The 22,209-nt window shown below is 31.3% G+C and overlaps 1 protein-coding gene across 1 annotated transcript; it reads left to right on the forward strand.

The window, feature by feature from the left end:
• Positions 1-166: 166 nt before the first annotated feature.
• Positions 167-20,214, forward strand: LOC134695909 (atrial natriuretic peptide-converting enzyme-like). The gene is made up of 15 exons (XM_063557392.1): positions 167-420; positions 8,268-8,528; positions 8,974-10,113; positions 10,497-10,607; positions 11,805-11,906; positions 12,442-12,549; positions 12,781-12,891; positions 13,410-13,520; positions 14,099-14,219; positions 14,592-14,708; positions 15,185-15,234; positions 17,525-17,696; positions 18,442-18,731; positions 19,148-19,296; positions 19,780-20,214. Exons 2-15 carry the CDS (start codon positions 8,390-8,392, stop codon positions 19,945-19,947), a joined length of 2,889 nt encoding a protein of 962 aa, XP_063413462.1. The 5' UTR covers positions 167-420; positions 8,268-8,389; the 3' UTR covers positions 19,948-20,214.
• The last annotated feature ends 1,995 nt before the right edge of the window (positions 20,215-22,209 follow it).

Below are 22,209 nucleotides of genomic sequence, written 5' to 3' on the forward strand. Positions count from 1 at the left end.
TATCAAATTGGGGAGAAGAATATGTTTAAGTTAAATGGTCGTTCCCTTAGGACTTGTTATTAACTGAAGGGATGCAGAACTACTATTTTGTTTTCGAGGTTTTTTTTATGTCGGAATATTCTGACCAGATACGGTCTCGCATTTAATTTATTGACTTCCTGTGTAAACAAAAATTTAGATGGTAATCCGAGAGTTTGCTTCTGTGTTTACAAACAGATTTAACCCTAATTGAAAGATACGCAAATATTTATTGCGATAAGAACACCAAAGTTAAATAACGCTTATCATAAAGACAAGATTGAATTATTATATCCTTGTATCCATCAGTCATCCAGCCACTACCCAAAATACACCTGGACTGTTAGGTCTACCGACCAAACGCCAAACTGCTATTTGAAATAACACTGTTAAGCATGTTTAGTAAGTTAAGTATCTATATTTATTGTTAATGTATGTGCTGTTTATAAGATAAAAAGGACAATTTGTCCAATTTAACATACTTTCCTTCTATTTAAAGTGTATGACATACTCATTTTTAGAAGGTCATATTTAGAAAGGCTATTTTTTTTTGGCTTTGACATATTTCTGGTAAGTTAAATAAATTCTGGTTGCAGAGTTTTTATTTAGATTTATCATGTTTGAACAAAAGAAGCCTCTTCAAATCAACAGATTACAAAATGTAGCACTCTGAGCAAAGTTTTGATTTTTAGCCGTCAACAATACAACTCTATTTCAATAACAACAGATAACAACAGCAGTTTCTGAAGAGAACATTTCTAAAAAAAAATATACATTAACTTAAGTGCCCCTTATGAATAAATACTGCAAGACATGTTGATGTGTTTTCAGCATTTTTAGGAATGCAAAATTTAAAATGAACATGGCGCGATGAATTCATTTGTTAATTTATGTTAAAATAAAAGTGAAAGGAGTTTTTTTCATTTTACTCTAGGAAACATTCCAATATCTGGGTGAATTAATCTACCAAATAAATTTCCCTGCGAAAACATCTTTGAACAAAACATAAATTTTGCTTATAATAAGACATAAAAATTATATACACAGTGATTGTACATGTATATGTATCATGTTATTTTAAATATGTATTTACATTAAGGTCAAGTTACAGTAAATGGGCTATGTCGCAGATTTCAGTAAAATTTGGCATACAACTCTGGCTCGATGAACTTCAACTGAAAATCGAAAAAATATTGCATTTATCTCAATTATCATTTGAAATATTACTGATTGAATTCTTACAAAATGGGTGAACATTTGTATAGAAAGCACATAAAATCGGCGAAAACCCTTCTAAAATTTGTCTTGAAATCGCCAAATCTCTTTATTCTACTCCATAGATTTTTCTTAAAAAACTATATGTTGTTGATACATAAATTTTCGTTATAATGATGCAAAATAAAGATAGGGTCACCGACTTCGTTTTTACGGTATACTTCATTTAAAGTTGCGTTCTTTGTGAAAAAATCCGATAAAACGTCGAAATAATCGTAACGTTATCGCGTTGCAGGCCGTAAAACGTTGATTTTTGACGTTTTTCACTACCATCAAGGTAACAAATTGATTATTAGACAAAAAACGAAGTCGGTGACCCTATGATTATTTTATATCATTAAAACAGAAATTAATGTGTCAACAAAATATAGTTTTTTAAGAAAAATCTATGGAGTGGAATAAGTGATTAAGCGATTTTAAGACAAATTTTAGAAGGTTTTTCGCCGATTTCATGTGCTTTCTATACAAATGTTCACCCATATGAAAAGAAATCAATCAGCAATTTTTCAGATAATAAAAAAGATAAATGTATTATTTTTTCGATTTTCAGTTGAAGTTCAACGAGCCAAGGTTGTATGCAAATTTTTAGCAAAATCTGCGACATAGCCCATTTACTGTTCCTTGACCTTAAGTTTTACTTTTTAGCACTTTGAACAATATGCTTATATATTTTTGAATTGAACAACTAATTCTCAATTCAATGATTTATTATTTGAGTATATATATTCCAAATACCGTTTCGATCCCTAACATCACTGAAGAGACATATATTGTCGAAATCTAGATCTGGTGTACTAAAGAAATATTGACACCGAATGTTTGTGGCAATACATCGTAGCCACAAGTTAACAAAATTATTTTTTTCTGTGACGTATTAAATTTATATTCAGATCCAGTTTGTTACATCTTGTGATCAATTTTATTTGGCAATCGTCAATGGCAGTCAGCAGGGTTAAAGAACATCAGTTGTTCGACCTGTTAGTCAAATGCGTTTTGTTTAAATATACTTTTTCACTTTTTTGGTCTATTGGAAAATGTTGTTTGTGCTGTTTTTGGACCCTTCTACAACGAAATTTGTTTGACATGCACACGTATAAAAATTGCGGTTTTTATCCAACGCAATCCTAGGTTTGAATGTAGTTTTCAATTTAGACTCGTTTATTTTTTTTGTTTGGGCATGTATCATGTTTTCCCTCCGGTTTATATGATCCGTTCATCCTATATATTGTCTCTTAAAATTCAAGAGACAATCTTAAATTGAGAGTAAATTATATGGCCTTCCAAATACCGTTTCGATCCCTAACATCACTGAAGAGACATATATTGTCGAAATCTAGATCTGGTGTACTAAAGAAATATTGACACCGAATGTTTGTGGCAATACATCGTAGCCACAAGTTAACAAAATTATTTTTTTCTGTGACGTATTAAATTTATATTCAGATCCAGTTTGTTACATCTTGTGATCAATTTTATTTGGCAATCGTCAATGGCAGTCAGCAGGGTTAAAGAACATCAGTTGTTCGACCTGTTAGTCAAATGCGTTTTGTTTAAATATACTTTTTCACTTTTTTGGTCTATTGGAAAATGTTGTTTGTGCTGTTTTTGGACCCTTCTACAACGAAATTTGTTTGACATGCACACGTATAAAAATTGCGGTTTTTATCCAACGCAATCATAGGTTTGAACGTAGTTTTCAATTTAGACTCGTTTATTTTTTTTGTTTGGGCATGTATCATGTTTTCCCTCCGGTTTATATGATCCGTTCATCCTATATATTGTCTCTTAAAATTCAAGAGACAATCTTAAATTGAGAGTAAATTATATGGCCTTCCAAATACCGTTTCGATCCCTAACATCACTGAAGAGACATATATTGTCGAAATCTAGATCTGGTGTACTAAAGAAATATTGACACCGAATGTTTGTGGCAATACATCGTAGCCACAAGTTAACAAAATTATTTTTTTCTGTGACGTATTAAATTTATATTCAGATCCAGTTTGTTACATCTTGTGATCAATTTTATTTGGCAATCGTCAATGGCAGTCAGCAGGGTTAAAGAACATCAGTTGTTCGACCTGTTAGTCAAATGCGTTTTGTTTAAATATACTTTTTCACTTTTTTGGTCTATTGGAAAATGTTGTTTGTGCTGTTTTTGGACCCTTCTACAACGAAATTTGTTTGACATGCACACGTATAAAAATTGCGGTTTTTATCCAACGCAATCATAGGTTTGAACGTAGTTTTCAATTTAGACTCGTTTATTTTTTTTGTTTGGGCATGTATCATGTTTTCCCTCCGGTTTATATGATCCGTTCATCCTATATATTGTCTCTTAAAATTCAAGAGACAATCTTAAATTGAGAGTAAATTATATGGCCTTCCAAATACCGTTTCGATCCCTAACATCACTGAAGAGACATATATTGTCGAAATCTAGATCTGGTGTACTAAAGAAATATTGACACCGAATGTTTGTGGCAATACATCGTAGCCACAAGTTAACAAAATTATTTTTTTCTGTGACGTATTAAATTTATATTCAGATCCAGTTTGTTACATCTTGTGATCAATTTTATTTGGCAATCGTCAATGGCAGTCAGCAGGGTTAAAGAACATCAGTTGTTCGACCTGTTAGTCAAATGCGTTTTGTTTAAATATACTTTTTCACTTTTTTGGTCTATTGGAAAATGTTGTTTGTGCTGTTTTTGGACCCTTCTACAACGAAATTTGTTTGACATGCACACGTATAAAAATTGCGGTTTTTATCCAACGCAATCATAGGTTTGAACGTAGTTTTCAATTTAGACTCGTTTATTTTTTTTGTTTGGGCATGTATCATGTTTTCCCTCCGGTTTATATGATCCGTTCATCCTATATATTGTCTCTTAAAATTCAAGAGACAATCTTAAATTGAGAGTAAATTATATGGCCTTCCAAATACCGTTTCGATCCCTAACATCACTGAAGAGACATATATTGTCGAAATCTAGATCTGGTGTACTAAAGAAATATTGACACCGAATGTTTGTGGCAATACATCGTAGCCACAAGTTAACAAAATTATTTTTTTCTGTGACGTATTAAATTTATATTCAGATCCAGTTTGTTACATCTTGTGATCAATTTTATTTGGCAATCGTCAATGGCAGTCAGCAGGGTTAAAGAACATCAGTTGTTCGACCTGTTAGTCAAATGCGTTTTGTTTAAATATACTTTTTCACTTTTTTGGTCTATTGGAAAATGTTGTTTGTGCTGTTTTTGGACCCTTCTACAACGAAATTTGTTTGACATGCACACGTATAAAAATTGCGGTTTTTATCCAACGCAATCATAGGTTTGAACGTAGTTTTCAATTTAGACTCGTTTATTTTTTTTGTTTGGGCATGTATCATGTTTTCCCTCCGGTTTATATGATCCGTTCATCCTATATATTGTCTCTTAAAATTCAAGAGACAATCTTAAATTGAGAGTAAATTATATGGCCTTCCAAATACCGTTTCGATCCCTAACATCACTGAAGAGACATATATTGTCGAAATCTAGATCTGGTGTACTAAAGAAATATTGACACCGAATGTTTGTGGCAATACATCGTAGCCACAAGTTAACAAAATTATTTTTTTCTGTGACGTATTAAATTTATATTCAGATCCAGTTTGTTACATCTTGTGATCAATTTTATTTGGCAATCGTCAATGGCAGTCAGCAGGGTTAAAGAACATCAGTTGTTCGACCTGTTAGTCAAATGCGTTTTGTTTAAATATACTTTTTCACTTTTTTGGTCTATTGGAAAATGTTGTTTGTGCTGTTTTTGGACCCTTCTACAACGAAATTTGTTTGACATGCACACGTATAAAAATTGCGGTTTTTATCCAACGCAATCATAGGTTTGAACGTAGTTTTCAATTTAGACTCGTTTATTTTTTTTGTTTGGGCATGTATCATGTTTTCCCTCCGGTTTATATGATCCGTTCATCCTATATATTGTCTCTTAAAATTCAAGAGACAATCTTAAATTGAGAGTAAATTATATGGCCTTCCAAATACCGTTTCGATCCCTAACATCACTGAAGAGACATATATTGTCGAAATCTAGATCTGGTGTACTAAAGAAATATTGACACCGAATGTTTGTGGCAATACATCGTAGCCACAAGTTAACAAAATTATTTTTTTCTGTGACGTATTAAATTTATATTCAGATCCAGTTTGTTACATCTTGTGATCAATTTTATTTGGCAATCGTCAATGGCAGTCAGCAGGGTTAAAGAACATCAGTTGTTCGACCTGTTAGTCAAATGCGTTTTGTTTAAATATACTTTTTCACTTTTTTGGTCTATTGGAAAATGTTGTTTGTGCTGTTTTTGGACCCTTCTACAACGAAATTTGTTTGACATGCACACGTATAAAAATTGCGGTTTTTATCCAACGCAATCATAGGTTTGAACGTAGTTTTCAATTTAGACTCGTTTATTTTGTTTGTTTGGGCATGTATCATGTTTTCCCTCCGGTTTATATGATCCGTTCATCCTATATATTGTCTCTTAAAATTCAAGAGACAATCTTAAATTGAGAGTAAATTATATGGCCTTCCAAATACTGTTTCGATCCCTAACATCACTGAAGAGACATATATTGTCGAAATCTAGATCTGGTGTACTAAAGAAATATTGACACCAAATGTTTGTGGCAATACATCGTAGCCACAAGTTAACAAAATTATTTTTTTCTGTGACGTATTAAATTTATATTCAGATCCAGTTTGTTACATCTTGTGATCAATTTTATTTGGCAATCGTCAATGGCAGTCAGCAGGGTTAAAGAACATCAGTTGTTCGACCTGTTAGTCAAATGCGTTTTGTTTAAATATACTTTTTCACTTTTTTGGTCTATTGGAAAATGTTGTTTGTGCTGTTTTTGGACCCTTCTACAACGAAATTTGTTTGACATGCACACGTATAAAAATTGCGGTTTTTATCCAACGCAATCATAGGTTTGAACGTAGTTTTCAATTTAGACTCGTTTATTTTTTTTGTTTGGGCATGTATCATGTTTTCCCTCCGGTTTATATGATCCGTTCATCCTATATATTGTCTCTTAAAATTCAAGAGACAATCTTAAATTGAGAGTAAATTATATGGCCTTCCAAATACCGTTTCGATCCCTAACATCACTGAAGAGACATATATTGTCGAAATCTAGATCTGGTGTACTAAAGAAATATTGACACCGAATGTTTGTGGCAATACATCGTAGCCACAAGTTAACAAAATTATTTTTTTCTGTGACGTATTAAATTTATATTCAGATCCAGTTTGTTACATCTTGTGATCAATTTTATTTGGCAATCGTCAATGGCAGTCAGCAGGGTTAAAGAACATCAGTTGTTCGACCTGTTAGTCAAATGCGTTTTGTTTAAATATACTTTTTCACTTTTTTGGTCTATTGGAAAATGTTGTTTGTGCTGTTTTTGGACCCTTCTACAACGAAATTTGTTTGACATGCACACGTATAAAAATTGCGGTTTTTATCCAACGCAATCATAGGTTTGAACGTAGTTTTCAATTTAGACTCGTTTATTTTTTTTGTTTGGGCATGTATCATGTTTTCCCTCCGGTTTATATGATCCGTTCATCCTATATATTGTCTCTTAAAATTCAAGAGACAATCTTAAATTGAGAGTAAATTATATGGCCTTCCAAATACCGTTTCGATCCCTAACATCACTGAAGAGACATATATTGTCGAAATCTAGATCTGGTGTACTAAAGAAATATTGACACCGAATGTTTGTGGCAATACATCGTAGCCACAAGTTAACAAAATTATTTTTTTCTGTGACGTATTAAATTTATATTCAGATCCAGTTTGTTACATCTTGTGATCAATTTTATTTGGCAATCGTCAATGGCAGTCAGCAGGGTTAAAGAACATCAGTTGTTCGACCTGTTAGTCAAATGCGTTTTGTTTAAATATACTTTTTCACTTTTTTGGTCTATTGGAAAATGTTGTTTGTGCTGTTTTTGGACCCTTCTACAACGAAATTTGTTTGACATGCACACGTATAAAAATTGCGGTTTTTATCCAACGCAATCATAGGTTTGAACGTAGTTTTCAATTTAGACTCGTTTATTTTTTTTGTTTGGGCATGTATCATGTTTTCCCTCCGGTTTATATGATCCGTTCATCCTATATATTGTCTCTTAAAATTCAAGAGACAATCTTAAATTGAGAGTAAATTATATGGCCTTCCAAATACCGTTTCGATCCCTAACATCACTGAAGAGACATATATTGTCGAAATCTAGATCTGGTGTACTAAAGAAATATTGACACCGAATGTTTGTGGCAATACATCGTAGCCACAAGTTAACAAAATTATTTTTTCTGTGACGTATTAAATTTATATTCAGATCCAGTTTGTTACATCTTGTGATCAATTTTATTTGGCAATCGTCAATGGCAGTCAGCAGGGTTAAAGAACATCAGTTGTTCGACCTGTTAGTCAAATGCGTTTTGTTTAAATATACTTTTTCACTTTTTTGGTCTATTGGAAAATGTTGTTTGTGCTGTTTTTGGACCCTTCTACAACGAAATTTGTTTGACATGCACACGTATAAAAATTGCGGTTTTTATCCAACGCAATCATAGGTTTGAACGTAGTTTTCAATTTAGACTCGTATATGTTACTATATATATACATGTATGGCATGAGAAATGATTTGTAGGTTTTAAGTTTAGACACTGCATATGCATTAATCATGTAAATAATGAGAAAAAAACATTAACATTATGTACATGTACCTGAATGTACAAGACTAAAAAATTTACATTACATATAAATATTGCTTTATTGCTTATCTGGTGATATGATAAAAGGTTGTTCATTGGGTTTTTTTTATTATTAACTTACATGTAATTTGACATTTCATAACACTGATAATAATCATGCATTATTTATTTTTCAGGAGATTGAAGTTTGGATGTACATTTCTAAACTTACATTGTAGCAATACAATTTATAATGGTTAAGATTTCACCATTTGATGTTGGAATGGTGGGTGGATCAATTAAGTCATAATTAAAGACAATGGTTTTAGAATCAATGGATTTATCAGACCCAGCACAGAAGAGGGCCACCAGAAAACTTTTAATTGCTGGACTCATATGTGTTTTCTTGGCTGTGGTGTCAATAGCTATTGTTCTGGCTGTTGTTATTCAACAAAATGGTAAAATATACAGTATTATTAACATTATTGATAGATATATAATTCTTTAACAAAAATATATAATAAATATTTATTAATTCTTATCCTCAACTATCATAGTGTCTGTCACTGTATCATGTGTATGTTAAGCAGTAATCCGTAGATAATTTTGTGTTTAAACTAAACATTTAACCACAAGTTTGTGAATATGGGTATGATAGCATGGAAATGTAAATAAGTGAAAAAACTTATTAAAAGATTCCCTTTTATATATATCTTTATTTCTCAATGAACTAAATTACATCTTTCCAAGTAAATGTATTTATGTTGCGCAGATATAAAAATTATGTATTTATAAATGTATGACTGCTTTAAAAATCCATGAGCATGATGAGAATGTACTAAATATGTGTTTCTATGCATATATTTATTTACAAATTTAAATGTTTTTTTTTTCAATTTTCAGAGGAGGAAAGAATTCCTCATGGTTCCTTCGATAATCAGCACTATACAACTGTAGGACCTAAATCAGAGGAGATTGACTTATCTTCATCAGTACTAATGGGGTTATTGTCATCAGAAAGACTTAGTCTTGAAACATTTACTTATAGTACAACCATTCCCATAGCAACAAGTGATCAACATGTAGATGTTACATCTTCAACATTGGTTATGAGTTCACAACCTTTTACAGAAATGAGGGACAGTGATTCAGCATATTTCACAAATGAAAAAAATATTTCATCCATTGAACACCCTCAAATCCAGTTGACATATTCATCTATTTATAATTTACCAGTTTTCTCAACAGAATTGGTATATTTCACTTCTTATTCTCAAACAGAAAATAATTACATTAATTCTGATAAAATGACAAATATTAAAACTGAAATACAAACAAGTAAACAAATAGGGAGCATTCCAGTTACAGATAATAAATCTGAACCTTTTTCTACCTCCCTGGCAGAAGAGTTCAAATCAGAAGACATTTCTTTTGATTTGAAATTATCTGTGACATCAGCTGCTGATACTTCAATACGAGATGTAAAACAATCAACTTTGAAATTTAGTGATGTTATTCCAGTCACTTTAAATTCTGATCTACAACAACCTGTGATCACAAAGACTTCTAGTGAGGAGGTTCCTGTTTGGTCTACTGAATCAAATACATATAATTTAGAATCTACAAAACTCATACTGCATATAAACAGCACGTCTGGTTTATCAACAAATCAAATGAACATTTTGCCATCTTCTTCATCTTTCATCTTTATTCAACCTGAAAGTGTAGTTTTAACAAACAGTACTACAGTACAATCAGCTGTAACAGAAACTTACATGTCAACATCTAAAAGTAGTGCACCATTAACTTATAGAAACAGTAGATGGAGAGTTACAGCATCAACATTAGTTCCATATATTGAAACTTTACTTACTGTAGCTCAATCAGAATTTATATCCAGTGATTTAGAACCCTTAAAGACAACTGCTTATAATGAACTAATGCCAACAAGTGCCCAAGACGAGACAACAATTGAGAATTTTGACTCAACAGATTGGTACAGTTTATCATCACAAGTAAAAGTATCTTCAACACTTTTGCCAGGTAAGTACTCTGTAAATGCATACACTTTTGCCAACAGACTTTCTCACTGGTATTAATCACCTTTCTTCATTCACCATGATAGAAATATATATACTGGTAGATTGAATATAAACGCTTCTCTCTAGGCACTTCAGCTTCCTCAACCAATAAAAATTGACTACCACAAAAAGCACACAAGTGTTGAAAGTGGCGTTAAATACCAATCAACCAATCAAATTAAATACTTACAATTGAATTAAACAGTTATAACTTGAAAGTATCATATGAAATACATTTTTATTTTTAATATGTTTACATTTTTACTAGAAAGAATCTAAAAACATAATAAATTAATATAATATTACAATAACCATATAATGCAACATGTCATTTCTTATTTTCAGACTGTAGTATACATGAGTTTAGGTGTAGAAGTGGCCAGTGTGTGAGTATGTCCAGTAGATGTGACAAAGTTATACAATGTGAAGATATGTCAGATGAGTTCAATTGTACAGGTGAGTATGTCCAGTAGATGTGACAAAGTTATACAATGTGAAGATATGTCAGATGAGTTCAATTGTACAGGTGAGTATGTCCAGTAGATGTGACAAAGTTATACAATGTGAAGATATGTCAGATGAGTTCATTTGTACAGGTGAATATGTCCAGTAGATGTGACAAAGTTATACAATGTGAAGATATGTCAGATGAGTTCAATTGTACAGGTGAGTATGTCCAGTAGATGTGACAAAGTTATACAATGTGAAGATATGTCAGATGAGTTCAATTGTACAGGTGAGTATGTCCAGTAGATGTGACAAAGTTATACAATGTGAAGATATGTCAGATGAGTTCATTTGTACAGGTGAATATGTCCAGTAGATGTGACAAAGTTATACAATGTGAAGATATGTCAGATGAGTTCAATTGTACAGGTGAGTATGTCCAGTAGATGTGACAAAGTTATACAATGTGAAGATATGTCAGATGAGTTCAATTGTACAGGTGAGTATGTCCAGTAGATGTGACAAAGTTATACAATGTGAAGATATGTCAGATGAGTTCAATTGTACAGGTGAGTATGTCCAGTAGATGTGACAAAGTTATACAATGTGAAGATATGTCAGATGAGTTCAATTGTACAAGTGAGTAAAATTGAATGTATATATATATACTTTAATTGGATCTTGTTTAATACAGAAGTCCAATATCCATGATACACTGACTTCATAACATTTCTATGAAAAAAGAAAGAATTAATATTCTTTGAATTAATCTTTTAAATAGTGGAAAACTTACTGCTTCGCCAGATAAATATCCTTATCTGTGATCTCACTGTCTATATCACTCTGCTCAGCTCTTAATAAAATTCCATATGAGGGCTACATGTATGTGACATCAAATATGTTGACCTGGCTTTAATAAATTTGTCATTTGAAGACCTAATAAGGTTTGAACCAACGTTGATAAAGTTTGACCCAAATTTATCAAGTCAACTTCCAGTTGCTGGTGAAATTAATAAAACACTTCCAAATGATGCAAATACAACCTTATAAATCAATTTATTAGGCCAACTTGATAATCAGTACAAACAGGCCAAAAAAAATAATGAAGCCTGTATCATAGTGTAATGACCAATCAAACAATCTTCAGAACCTTTAGTGAATTGTACCTATGTATATATACATAATTCTTATTTACCTGTGTTTCAGATTGTATAGGATTTAAGTGTGGTAATGGTTTGTGTACATGGGCTTGGATTGGATGTAACAAAAGAGTAGACTGTATGGATCTCTCTGATGAAATAGGATGTGGTATGCTTAGCTTTCTGTGAAAATGTAGAACAAAATCATTACTTTCAAGAGACAATTTTAGTGCTATTAACTTTGACAATCAGTGAATGTACATTTGAATATTCAATAAGATGTACTATGAGCAGAACTCACATTGAAATCACACATTTTGAATCAGTGAATGTTTATAAATCTAAGAGAGAGCACAAGGACCTGTTAAGGGACGTCAGGATTGGGCCTGTATTAATATCATGATTTATACTATAACAGGACATGGGAATTCATGATTAATAATATTTTGTAATTCAGGATTAAGTGTACATTTTTCTGAGAAATTGGAATAACACCCCCTTCTACCCCTTTAAAACATAAATTCTAAAACTTGATAGGATGTATGAAAGTTGCAGTAACAAGTTTTCCTATCTCAATAACATCTTATAAATGAATTTCTTTTTGTACTTTAATAGATGAACTAAATGTGGTTCATTGAATTTAGGGTAAACATCCTCTGTCATGTGCATGTTCATAAATTACATGATATGTTTTCCATTGACAGATCATGGAGCATCTTACAGACGATGTGATAATGGTCTGAGTATTCCATCACATAAATGGTGTGATAATGTAGACGACTGCTTTGACAACAGTGATGAAATCAATTGTAGTAAGTCTTTTTCTATTCAAATATACAAATGTTGCCTTTTTATGAGTTCAGCACCTTAACGTTTTTATCTCAGGTTATTTTTTTAGGCTGGACAACTGTTCATCATTAAAGGACTAATTTTGTTTGATATTTCATTGATATGGTATATAAGTGTACAAATGTACATAAAGTTGTAAAGCAGCCAGGCCAAGTTCAAAACATTTAAACTGGAAACTAGTTGATGTATTTCAGCATGCTCATTTGGGGAAACTCCCTGTAAAGATGGCCAGAAGTGTATCAGAAATGAGTGGATTTGTGATGGGCACGTAGATTGTATACAGGGCACAGATGAAACCAACTGTAGTATGTATTGTCTTATTTACATAAAAACAAGTACCTAGTAGTATGCCTAATTTGTCACTATTCATTTTTGTGAAGTGAACCCTGCAACATTTTATTGCTGAACTGAGACTTGACAATCCAACATGTTAAATAAAGCATTGCCAACATTAAGGTTCAGTCAAACTGTTTGATGCATCAATAATGTTGTCTTTTCTTCATGAAATATACTGAAATTTTTGACAGAAACTTTTTTATGGTTAGAACGAAATTTTTAAATATCTGAACACAAAATACCTTGCAAGAAATTTTGTGCTATTGCTTCAAGCTCACTGTGTGAGATCTAGACAAAATACATTTTCGTTATGCATTAGTTCCACTTTTTTACCTGTATTGTTAATGCTCTCAAAATATCAGTAACATTTGGTACGGCTGTTCCAATTGATGTGAGTGCCATCTTTATCTTGAAATGTAGAATAAAAATTGTTTTTTGTGTGCACAAGTTACTTGTCTCATGACTGAGTTTTTTTTCTTAAATTAAGGTAATTGTAGCCCAGACCAGTTTGTATGTAGTGATTATAGCTGTATAAATATAACACAAGTCTGTGATGGTGTACAGCAATGTAATCAGGCTGAAGATGAAATGCCTTGTTGTAAGTTTAAATAGATTAATACAAATATAAAGGTTAATTGGATAATATTTTTGTGGACTTGTGATTTATCAAAACCATTCATTTAATATTTAGAAAAATGCAAATGTTCATGGTTCTTTTACATAGATATAAGAAGATGTGGTATGAGTGCTAATGAGATAATTATCCACCCAAGTCACAATTTGTAAAAGTAAAGCATTATTGGTCAAGGTACGGTCTTGAACCCAAATCATTGGCTCACACCCAACAGCAAGCTATAAAGGGCCCCAAAAAATGACTAATGTAAAACCATTCAAATAGGGAAACAAACGATCTAATTTATGTATAAAAAAAGAAACAAGAAACACTTATGAACCTCATCAGCAAATGACAACCACTGAACATCAGGTACATGGCCAGTGTGCAAAATTAAAAGCACAGAAATCTGAAATCAGCAAAACTTGTTTTATTTTAATTTCGATTTTTAAAGTGTCCATGTTTTTTCAAAGAACTAAAATCTAACAGTTTTTAGAAGTACATAGATATTTCTGTTTTCTGATAAACACTGTTCCTAACTCATATCTCTTTGCTCTCGGTAGATAACCTTCACAATGACACAGCAGCCATGACAGTTCAGTACAAGGGAGACAACTACAGCGTTTGTAACACTCACTGGAACTCTGGTATCAGTGATTATATTTGTCAGTTGCTAGGCTACAGGTAAGCTATAAAGATAGCAAAGTTCTTTTACACTAGCGAAGGTTTATACCATCCAGAATCCTAGCATTAGTGACAATTTTTTTTCAAATCTAAAAATTGATGTGGTATGATATATAAAGATCACCTCTTATGAGAGACAAAACATTGTAGAAAATACTTAAATAGCTATAAAAAGAGTTTCAATGAGACAACTCTCCATCCAAGTTACAATTAGTAAAAAGTAAACCATTATCTGCCAAAGTAATGCCTTCAACACAGAGATTTGGCTCTCACAGAAACACAACATAAGCAAACTCAAAAACTTGAGATTGGTGGATTCTTACACATAACACACTACATCATTTTAACATCAATCTCAATTTTCCTCAACAGAAATTCTACAATAACAAAATACATTAAAATGAGGGATAATGGGAATGGCAATGATTTTATAGAACTTGATCAACAAATAACAGATCATAAAAAGATATTACAGTACATGAACATTAGGTAAGTCTGATTTACCAGTAAGAGAAATTCTTTATTTTTCAGTGTAATGATTTTTTTTTTTAAATTTCCTCAAAGGATGCCACTCTAACAGCAAAACATGCATCTATAAGTTAAAAAAAACTATCTTTTTGATCAACAATTATAAACATCTTAAATTTCATTTTTTTTATCATTATAAATTTGTCCTTTCTTTAAAAATTGTTTCTTGGTTTAATTCATCTCATCTGCATTTGTTAAGATTTCTAGTTCTAATGTATTTGACCTAGAACATTATTAAAAGGACTTAATTTATTAGAAATTTTTTATTAAGATCTGTCAAAATTGTTTTATATTTTATTGTGAAGAGTGATTTTTATGACGTTCATTTATCATGAAAAGTAAGAAATACATGATGTATGTGTTCTTCTTGTAAAAGACTTTTACACCAACTTTATTTATGAAATGACGATAGCATTCTAGATTTTATTTTGTGGCAGATCCTCTTGTTATTCCAATATGACTGTCTCCATTGCATGCTTGCCACGAGGTAAATTGTCTTTACTTTCTTCTTAACATAACAATCTTTCTATCTAACTCTAAGTAGTAACTTCATATCTAACATACAAACAGGGTAAGTTATATCTAATCAGAGCTATGGTATTTTACATGTTACTTGTTAAGTAGATAAAGAAAAAATATATGATGCTTTTGGTTCCCATCATTTCTGCTATTTTTATTGCTGATTGTTAAAAAAATTAAAAATAATCCCTTTAATACCCAAGAATAGGGTTAAGAATTAATAACATAATACAAAATAAAATGTGCATACTTATTTTTGTTTACACTAGTCATCAATTTACAGGATTGAAGTTTAAAAAAAGAACACAAAAAATGTAAATACATTAAAAAAGATAACCTTCAAATGAAATTATTAACTTTCAATTATATTTCATCCATTACATTGTTCATGTATGGTTCTTTAAACTAACTATACAGTACATTTTTTCTCATTGTTGAAGGCCTTACAGCAGCCTATAATTGCTTACTACTTCATATTAACTCTGGTGGATATGTGTCTCATTGGAAATCACATCACATCTCCTCATTTTATATTAAACAGATTGGATGCTTCAGTTTGTTTGAAAATTAAAAAGAAACAGTTTTAAAATTTGACTTTATACATGTACCTACACATATTCAGACATACAAGTGGAAACATGCATATTTTTGTTTGTTTTTGATAGTTGATTAAAACCTCATTTCCAATCAAAGTCAGTATAGCATCAAAAGTACATTGAACTAACCATCTTAGCTTGGTACCTAACATGCGCATTAAACCCCATCTCCTCGAATGTTCAATTAGACTTACATCTCAAATTACCAAACCCCTCCTTTTTCATTAAAGCTTCATATAAATTGTGAAATAATTTGAGTCACATTCATTAAATCATAAAATATACCGTAGATCAAACTAACCAATAGATTTTTACCTTGATGTTGGACTACAGATGTGCATCAATTTTCACTGATAAATCAACACAATGTAGTACCCAGATTTGAACTTTGATGTTTAAAACTAAAACTAGTCATCAGAACAACTAAACATGGTCATAGGTCAACAACATAATTCTACCTACATGCTTTCCTTGCTGTTGTCAGAAAATTCAGATGAACCTTAAACTTAAGGCACTCACACAACAATAGTTACACTAGCCTTTAATCATTATATATTAACTTTAGAAACTTGTAAGAATAACATAGACCTAGGTCTTGTTGGTTAATCTTTGATATGAGACACATCTAAAAGCTAACATACACAGCTATGATTACTAAGCTTCTGACAAAGTTAGAATACATTGATAGTTGAAAGCAAAAGGTTTTATCTCTTATATAGTTTAAGCAGTTACTTTTGTGTCATGAATTCATACCACATAATAGTTTCTATTTTGTTTCTTTTAATATACAAATTTAAAGATCTATTTTTGTACTCTGTTTTATGTGTTGTAATTAAAAAAAAAATAAACAAATTTATTCAGACAGGATTTTTTTCATTAGAACTGTCTCTTGACAAAGAGAAAACAAGATACCCACATAACAGCACACTAATATATAAAGACACCTACTATTAATTACTCAGAACTAATCATAAGTGTAATATCTGTACACTTGGTGAAGGTATCTAACTACTAATTTGTAGCAAGTTTAGAACATGTATTTCTATCTTTTGTATATAGACCTATGAAATAGTTTTTGTTCCTAATTTCCTATCATATATTTACAAATCTATAGTTTGAATATGTTTTGTTATGCAATGTTATTTATTTCTTAAATCTAGTGTTAGTTCATATATAAAAGGGTTCTTTCGTTGAGTGTTAATGTACAGAAGTTGAGACAAGTAAACAGTGTGAATAAAATTATTCCAGTGATAACTTTTGCAATTGGATTTATCTTAAGTGGTTTGCAATCACATAAGTTACAATCCCACAAATATTACTAAAACACCAGGCATGTTCAGTTCAACATTAAAATATCCTTCCATTATTTTGGATGGATGCAGAACATTTTTTTCTGAAATAAGTTTATGTGTATAAACATAACAAGTAGATGTTTCTTTTTTATAATATAGCCATTTAGCTGAATACAATTTTGATGATAAACAGTACAAAAGGATTAATCCTTCAGAGCTCACAAGCACTTCAATTTTATATGTAACTAACTTATTGTATAAATGGACATGGTATGAAGATATTGAGAATGAACATATTTTTTATTTGATTATTTAACATATTCCATTCATGTGTCACTAATTTATTTTAAATTTGTATAATTTGTTTCAGGATGCGGAGAACAAAGCCGTAACCTGATGCTTCCATTTGTTTCTGGTGGAGATATAGCCACCTTGGGTCAGTGGCCATGGATTGTGTCCCTGTCTTATCTTGGCAGACCGTTCTGTAGTGGAACATTGATATCAAAGGACTGGGTAGTTACAGCAGGCCATTGTGTTTCTATGTTAGTATCAGTCATTAATATTTATGTTCTTTGTTAAATAACATTAATACCCGAAATTTATATTATCACAAGTTTCTGTTTTTGGAAATTGGAAAGATAACATTATTTGTCTTTAAGTTTATTTTGATGTTATTGTATTGTAAGTAACTAACATACTATAATCATGCCTCCACCGTAACAGAGGGGATGAGTTTGACCCTTGTCTGTCTTTTTGTACATATGTCCGTCCCAAAGATGGTTTCTGTTCTCTAACTTTAATTTGTCTCAACTAAATGTTATGAAACTTATACACAATGCTTATTACCACAAAACACAGATCAAGTTCAAATTTTTGTGGGGTCACATAAACTGTTCTAGAGTTATGTCCTCTAAAAATGGAAAAAAATGCTGAATGTTATTAGTTTTCTTTATCTAACTTTAGTTTGCCTCATCCAAATTGAATGGGTAATCCCACAAAACACAGATCAAGTTTGAATTTTAGTTGCTTCAATTTAACCATTCTAGATTTATGCCCTTTTATAATAGGAAAGACTTATTACGACAAAATTCAGTTAAAGTACAATTTGGATAGTCTTATTTTTACCTTTCTTCAAGTATGTCCCTTATTAACTTTGTATGATATATTTTTCTAGGGTCACATCTGACTAAGATTGATTAATGGATTCTTTCTTTTATAAAGATTTCTAAAATATTTAACCATCTATCTTTTCTTGTTATTTTTGACTAATTTTTGTATATATTTCAGACCAGGTTCTCATAACTACACAGAAAATCCTCATTACATTGAAGTTCAATTAGGGTCAGTCAAACGTCTTAGAGGTCAAGGCACCAGCAGACGTGCAGACAAGGTCATACATCATCCAAGGTTAACATGGACAGGGATTGGTCCAATATACTATGATATTGCATTGATTCATTTGGAAAAGTCTATTACTTACAATGAATATATCCTACCTATCTGTTTACCTAAGACAGATTTTTCTTCACTTAGTAACTGTTACATAGCTGCCTGGGGATATATTAATTCTAATCAAGGTATGTTAGTTGTAAATGTGTACTTGTTTATTGTCATTTTATAGCTACTAGTAAGATAGTATATATAAAATAGAACATCTAAAATTTGGGACACCTTTTTAGGTAAAGTACAATTTAGAAGCTTAAGTCTGAGATTGACAAACAATGATGAAGATGAAGAAGAAAAGTGTAACAGCAGTCCACCATCAAAAGTACACATAAAAAATAATATCATACTACAGAGGTGAAATTGATGCCCTTGAAGATTAAGCAGCTCTTATACCACAATTTCCATTATTAACTCCTATTAACATTCATAAATGGACAATGGCAATAACTATTTGTATTGAATATCAATTATTGATATTTTTTTTATAAATTAATGAAACAAACCTTTGTGTATAATGAATGATCTTTTGTTTATTTTGTCTATCAAGCTATAACAGTACAAGACCTAAGAGAAGCTAAGTTACAGGTCTTGTCTGATGAAGAATGTAGAACAAATACTGTACCACTGGAACAGGAAGTAAATACCAATATAACATACTGTGCTGGATATAAGTTTGGGGTCATCTCAGGATGTCAGGTAAATACATAATTGACTAGGGAAGATATAAAAATAGTAAAATATAATGCAAATAGAGGAGAATCAGCCCTACAATGATTACAAAATAAAAGATTGATATATATTGTATTTGTAAGAGGGTAAATTTTGAAAAAAGATTAAATAGTAGTAAGCTTTTTCTCACAGACCATCTGATGTTTGATAGACAGTTGTTAGACAAAGAAGTCAGAAAAATACAACTTAGTGAAGCATATTATTTATTAATTACATAGTCACCAAGCATCATTTAATTCATGCATAGATTACACCTTATGTGGACAAAATGAGATATACATATATAAGAAAATAAGGTACACATTTTCTTTTGAAGAGTATTACATGTTTTACTCATAAAAGTTCAAGAACATACTAAATGAATTGAAGTACAACTGCAATGAAATAATGATGTGTGCTTTTAACAAGTGAGACCAAATTGATAATACATGACTATTTCTACATGTATAGGGTGATAGTGGTAGTCCTATGATGTGTGAGGATCACAAGGGTAAATGGACACTAACTGGAGTGATGAGTAGTGGGGCTGCCATGTGTGGGACGTTTACCAATACTGCCAATAGATTTACCAAATTATCAACAATGATTGAGTGGATAGATAATATTATCAATGTTTGAAAGCAATTTATTCACTGTGAGAAGCCGTCGATTTATATAATGCCAAATGCATTGAAACTAGTCATTTTGATTTTATTCAGTTAATGATTTTATTGAACAGAATCTTAAAAAATATGATTTGAATAACTTGATAATGATTGTGATTTGTAGATTTGTCATGTATCACTAAAATGTAGATGTTAAAGTCACTCAAGGTGCCATTGTTTTTAAAATATGTTTTTATAAATAGCTTTATTATTTTTAATAAAAATTTATGACTATCACCCACACACCTGTATTATTTCTATACAAATATATAACAATACAATTTGACCTTTGTGATTTGTCCATATCCATACAAAAATTCTAATAAAGTCCCTTCCTCCATATGTTTACTTTAGGAATAGCCAGTAAGGGAAATCCAATTTTACCATGAATATTAAATAAAAGAGAATATAGATATGAAAGTCACTGAAGGAACCATTGTTTCTGCGGTAACAACATATTTGTCATGCAGGTAGGACAATTGTTTTGCATCCTTTGGGTCTTAAGAGATTGTGTTTCCAATCAAACGGTTTAGCCTTAAAGTCTTCAATACTGAGATCCTGCAGCAAGTGTTTGTAATTAAAATTCTATGTTGCAATTAATTTGGTATAGGTATGAGAACAATAAACTTACCATAGATACCAGGATTGAATCTCAAGTGCTCCAGAAGGGTAGGCAAATCATGTTCCACATGTGGCACCCTTCGTGTTGCTTATAATATTAAAAATACCGGTAGAGGTGTAATACCAACAAATCATAGAATGTCACATCCGGTTGCATACGAAAATAGGTCTAAAAAATTATTTCCTTGAATTTGACAGTTGTTTGTAATTAAAACTACATTTCATTGCAGAAAAGCAATTCTGGTTCATAGACATGTATTTTGGGTATTTCAAAACACCATTATTTGTTTATTTGGGGTTTCTATAGAATATCAGTTTGGAAAATTAGGTTATATAGTTACTAAAGCTTGTACACAGGTTGAAAAAAGGGGGAAATCTAATTGGTTATTTTTCAGTGGTGGTTATTTTCTTATATGCAATGAAATGTGAATATTTTTCTATAGTATTGAATTGGATAAAACTTAACTCTAAGTATTTCTTTATTTCAGACAAAATAAATTTTGTACAATTTTTTTGAAGTGTGTAAATTTAACAAATAATATTAGGAGACATCAATGGTGGTGTTACAGTTGAAATAATAAAGTGTGCAATCCAAGAGTTTACATACCTTGCTTACCAACTTTGTTTGGTTGTTTACTCAGACATTGTAATTAAACTTGACACCTAAACTCAATGGATAGGTGGAGTATAACAGTCTGTTTACTATACACAAAGGTTTGATTGGTCAATGAATGTCAAGATTGTTTCCAATATAATATACATTGTCCAATCAACTCTTTTATACAGTAAACAAACTGTTACTCGGTCTCTCCATTGAATTTAGAGGTCAATCTTAATTACTTGATATCAAGTATTTCTGTAATGTGGTAATTACATTCCCATTCCTTTCCACGAATGTGTCCTACCGAATTACTATTTAGGTGTACAGTTAAAAGTATAAAGCATGCAAACTTGCCAACTTTGTTTGGTTGTTTGCTCAGGCATTCGATTGTAGTTCAGATTGATACATAAATTCAATGGAGAGACGGAGTAACAGTGTTTACTAAATTTCAAAATTTTATAAAGGGATGATTTTAACTCCACCATTAAAGAAAGGATCTGTTCTCCTTTACATCTTTTCCATTGCAAACAGGTTTAAAGTCTGTGGCTAACAATATCCGACATAAAAGCTGTAAGTTTGTATTGGTTCGAATGATGGTTGGTAACAGTGGTTGTACAGAGAAAGGTTAGAAAGGGTAATGACTAAAGATTCTTGCAAATTTGATGAATACCTAACGGCTTTTGTATGAATTGCAAAAGGTCATTAATAGAGACATCATGGATATTCTGTGATATATAATTATGTGAGTCATGACCGATTATACGTCGAGGAATAGAGTTGAAAATATTCATCACATTCACCGAGCTGCAAACAAGGACTTGAAAGAAAACCTTTAAAATCAGTTTTGTCATTGCAACAATATGATGTCGCAGTACCCAATTGCCGAATCCAGTAGTCTTCTTTCTGTCTACAGAGAGGAGTTGCAAGGATGAGGTTTATTAGTCCTGTGGTACATTTCAATAAACGTTAAGCTCAACTTGTCACATAGAAATCCGTTCAAGTGTCGATTTGTAT

Source organism: Mytilus trossulus, chromosome 14 (genome assembly GCF_036588685.1).
Source record: "Mytilus trossulus isolate FHL-02 chromosome 14, PNRI_Mtr1.1.1.hap1, whole genome shotgun sequence".
Classification (NCBI taxonomy): Eukaryota; Metazoa; Mollusca; class Bivalvia; order Mytilida; family Mytilidae; genus Mytilus; species Mytilus trossulus.

What these genes read in the sequence shown, in the direction of transcription:
- LOC134695909 (XM_063557392.1), top strand. Translation starts at nt 8,390, where the DNA reads ATGGTTTTAGAATCAATGGATTTATCAGACCCAGCACAGAAGAGGGCC. An exon ending in CACAGATGAAACCAACTGTA is followed by an intron (nt 12,892 to 13,409) that starts GTATGTATTGTC and finishes TCTTAAATTAAG; the next exon opens with GTAATTGTAGCCCAGACCAG. An exon ending in CATTGCATGCTTGCCACGAG is followed by an intron (nt 15,235 to 17,524) that starts GTAAATTGTCTT and finishes AATTTGTTTCAG; the next exon opens with GATGCGGAGAACAAAGCCGT.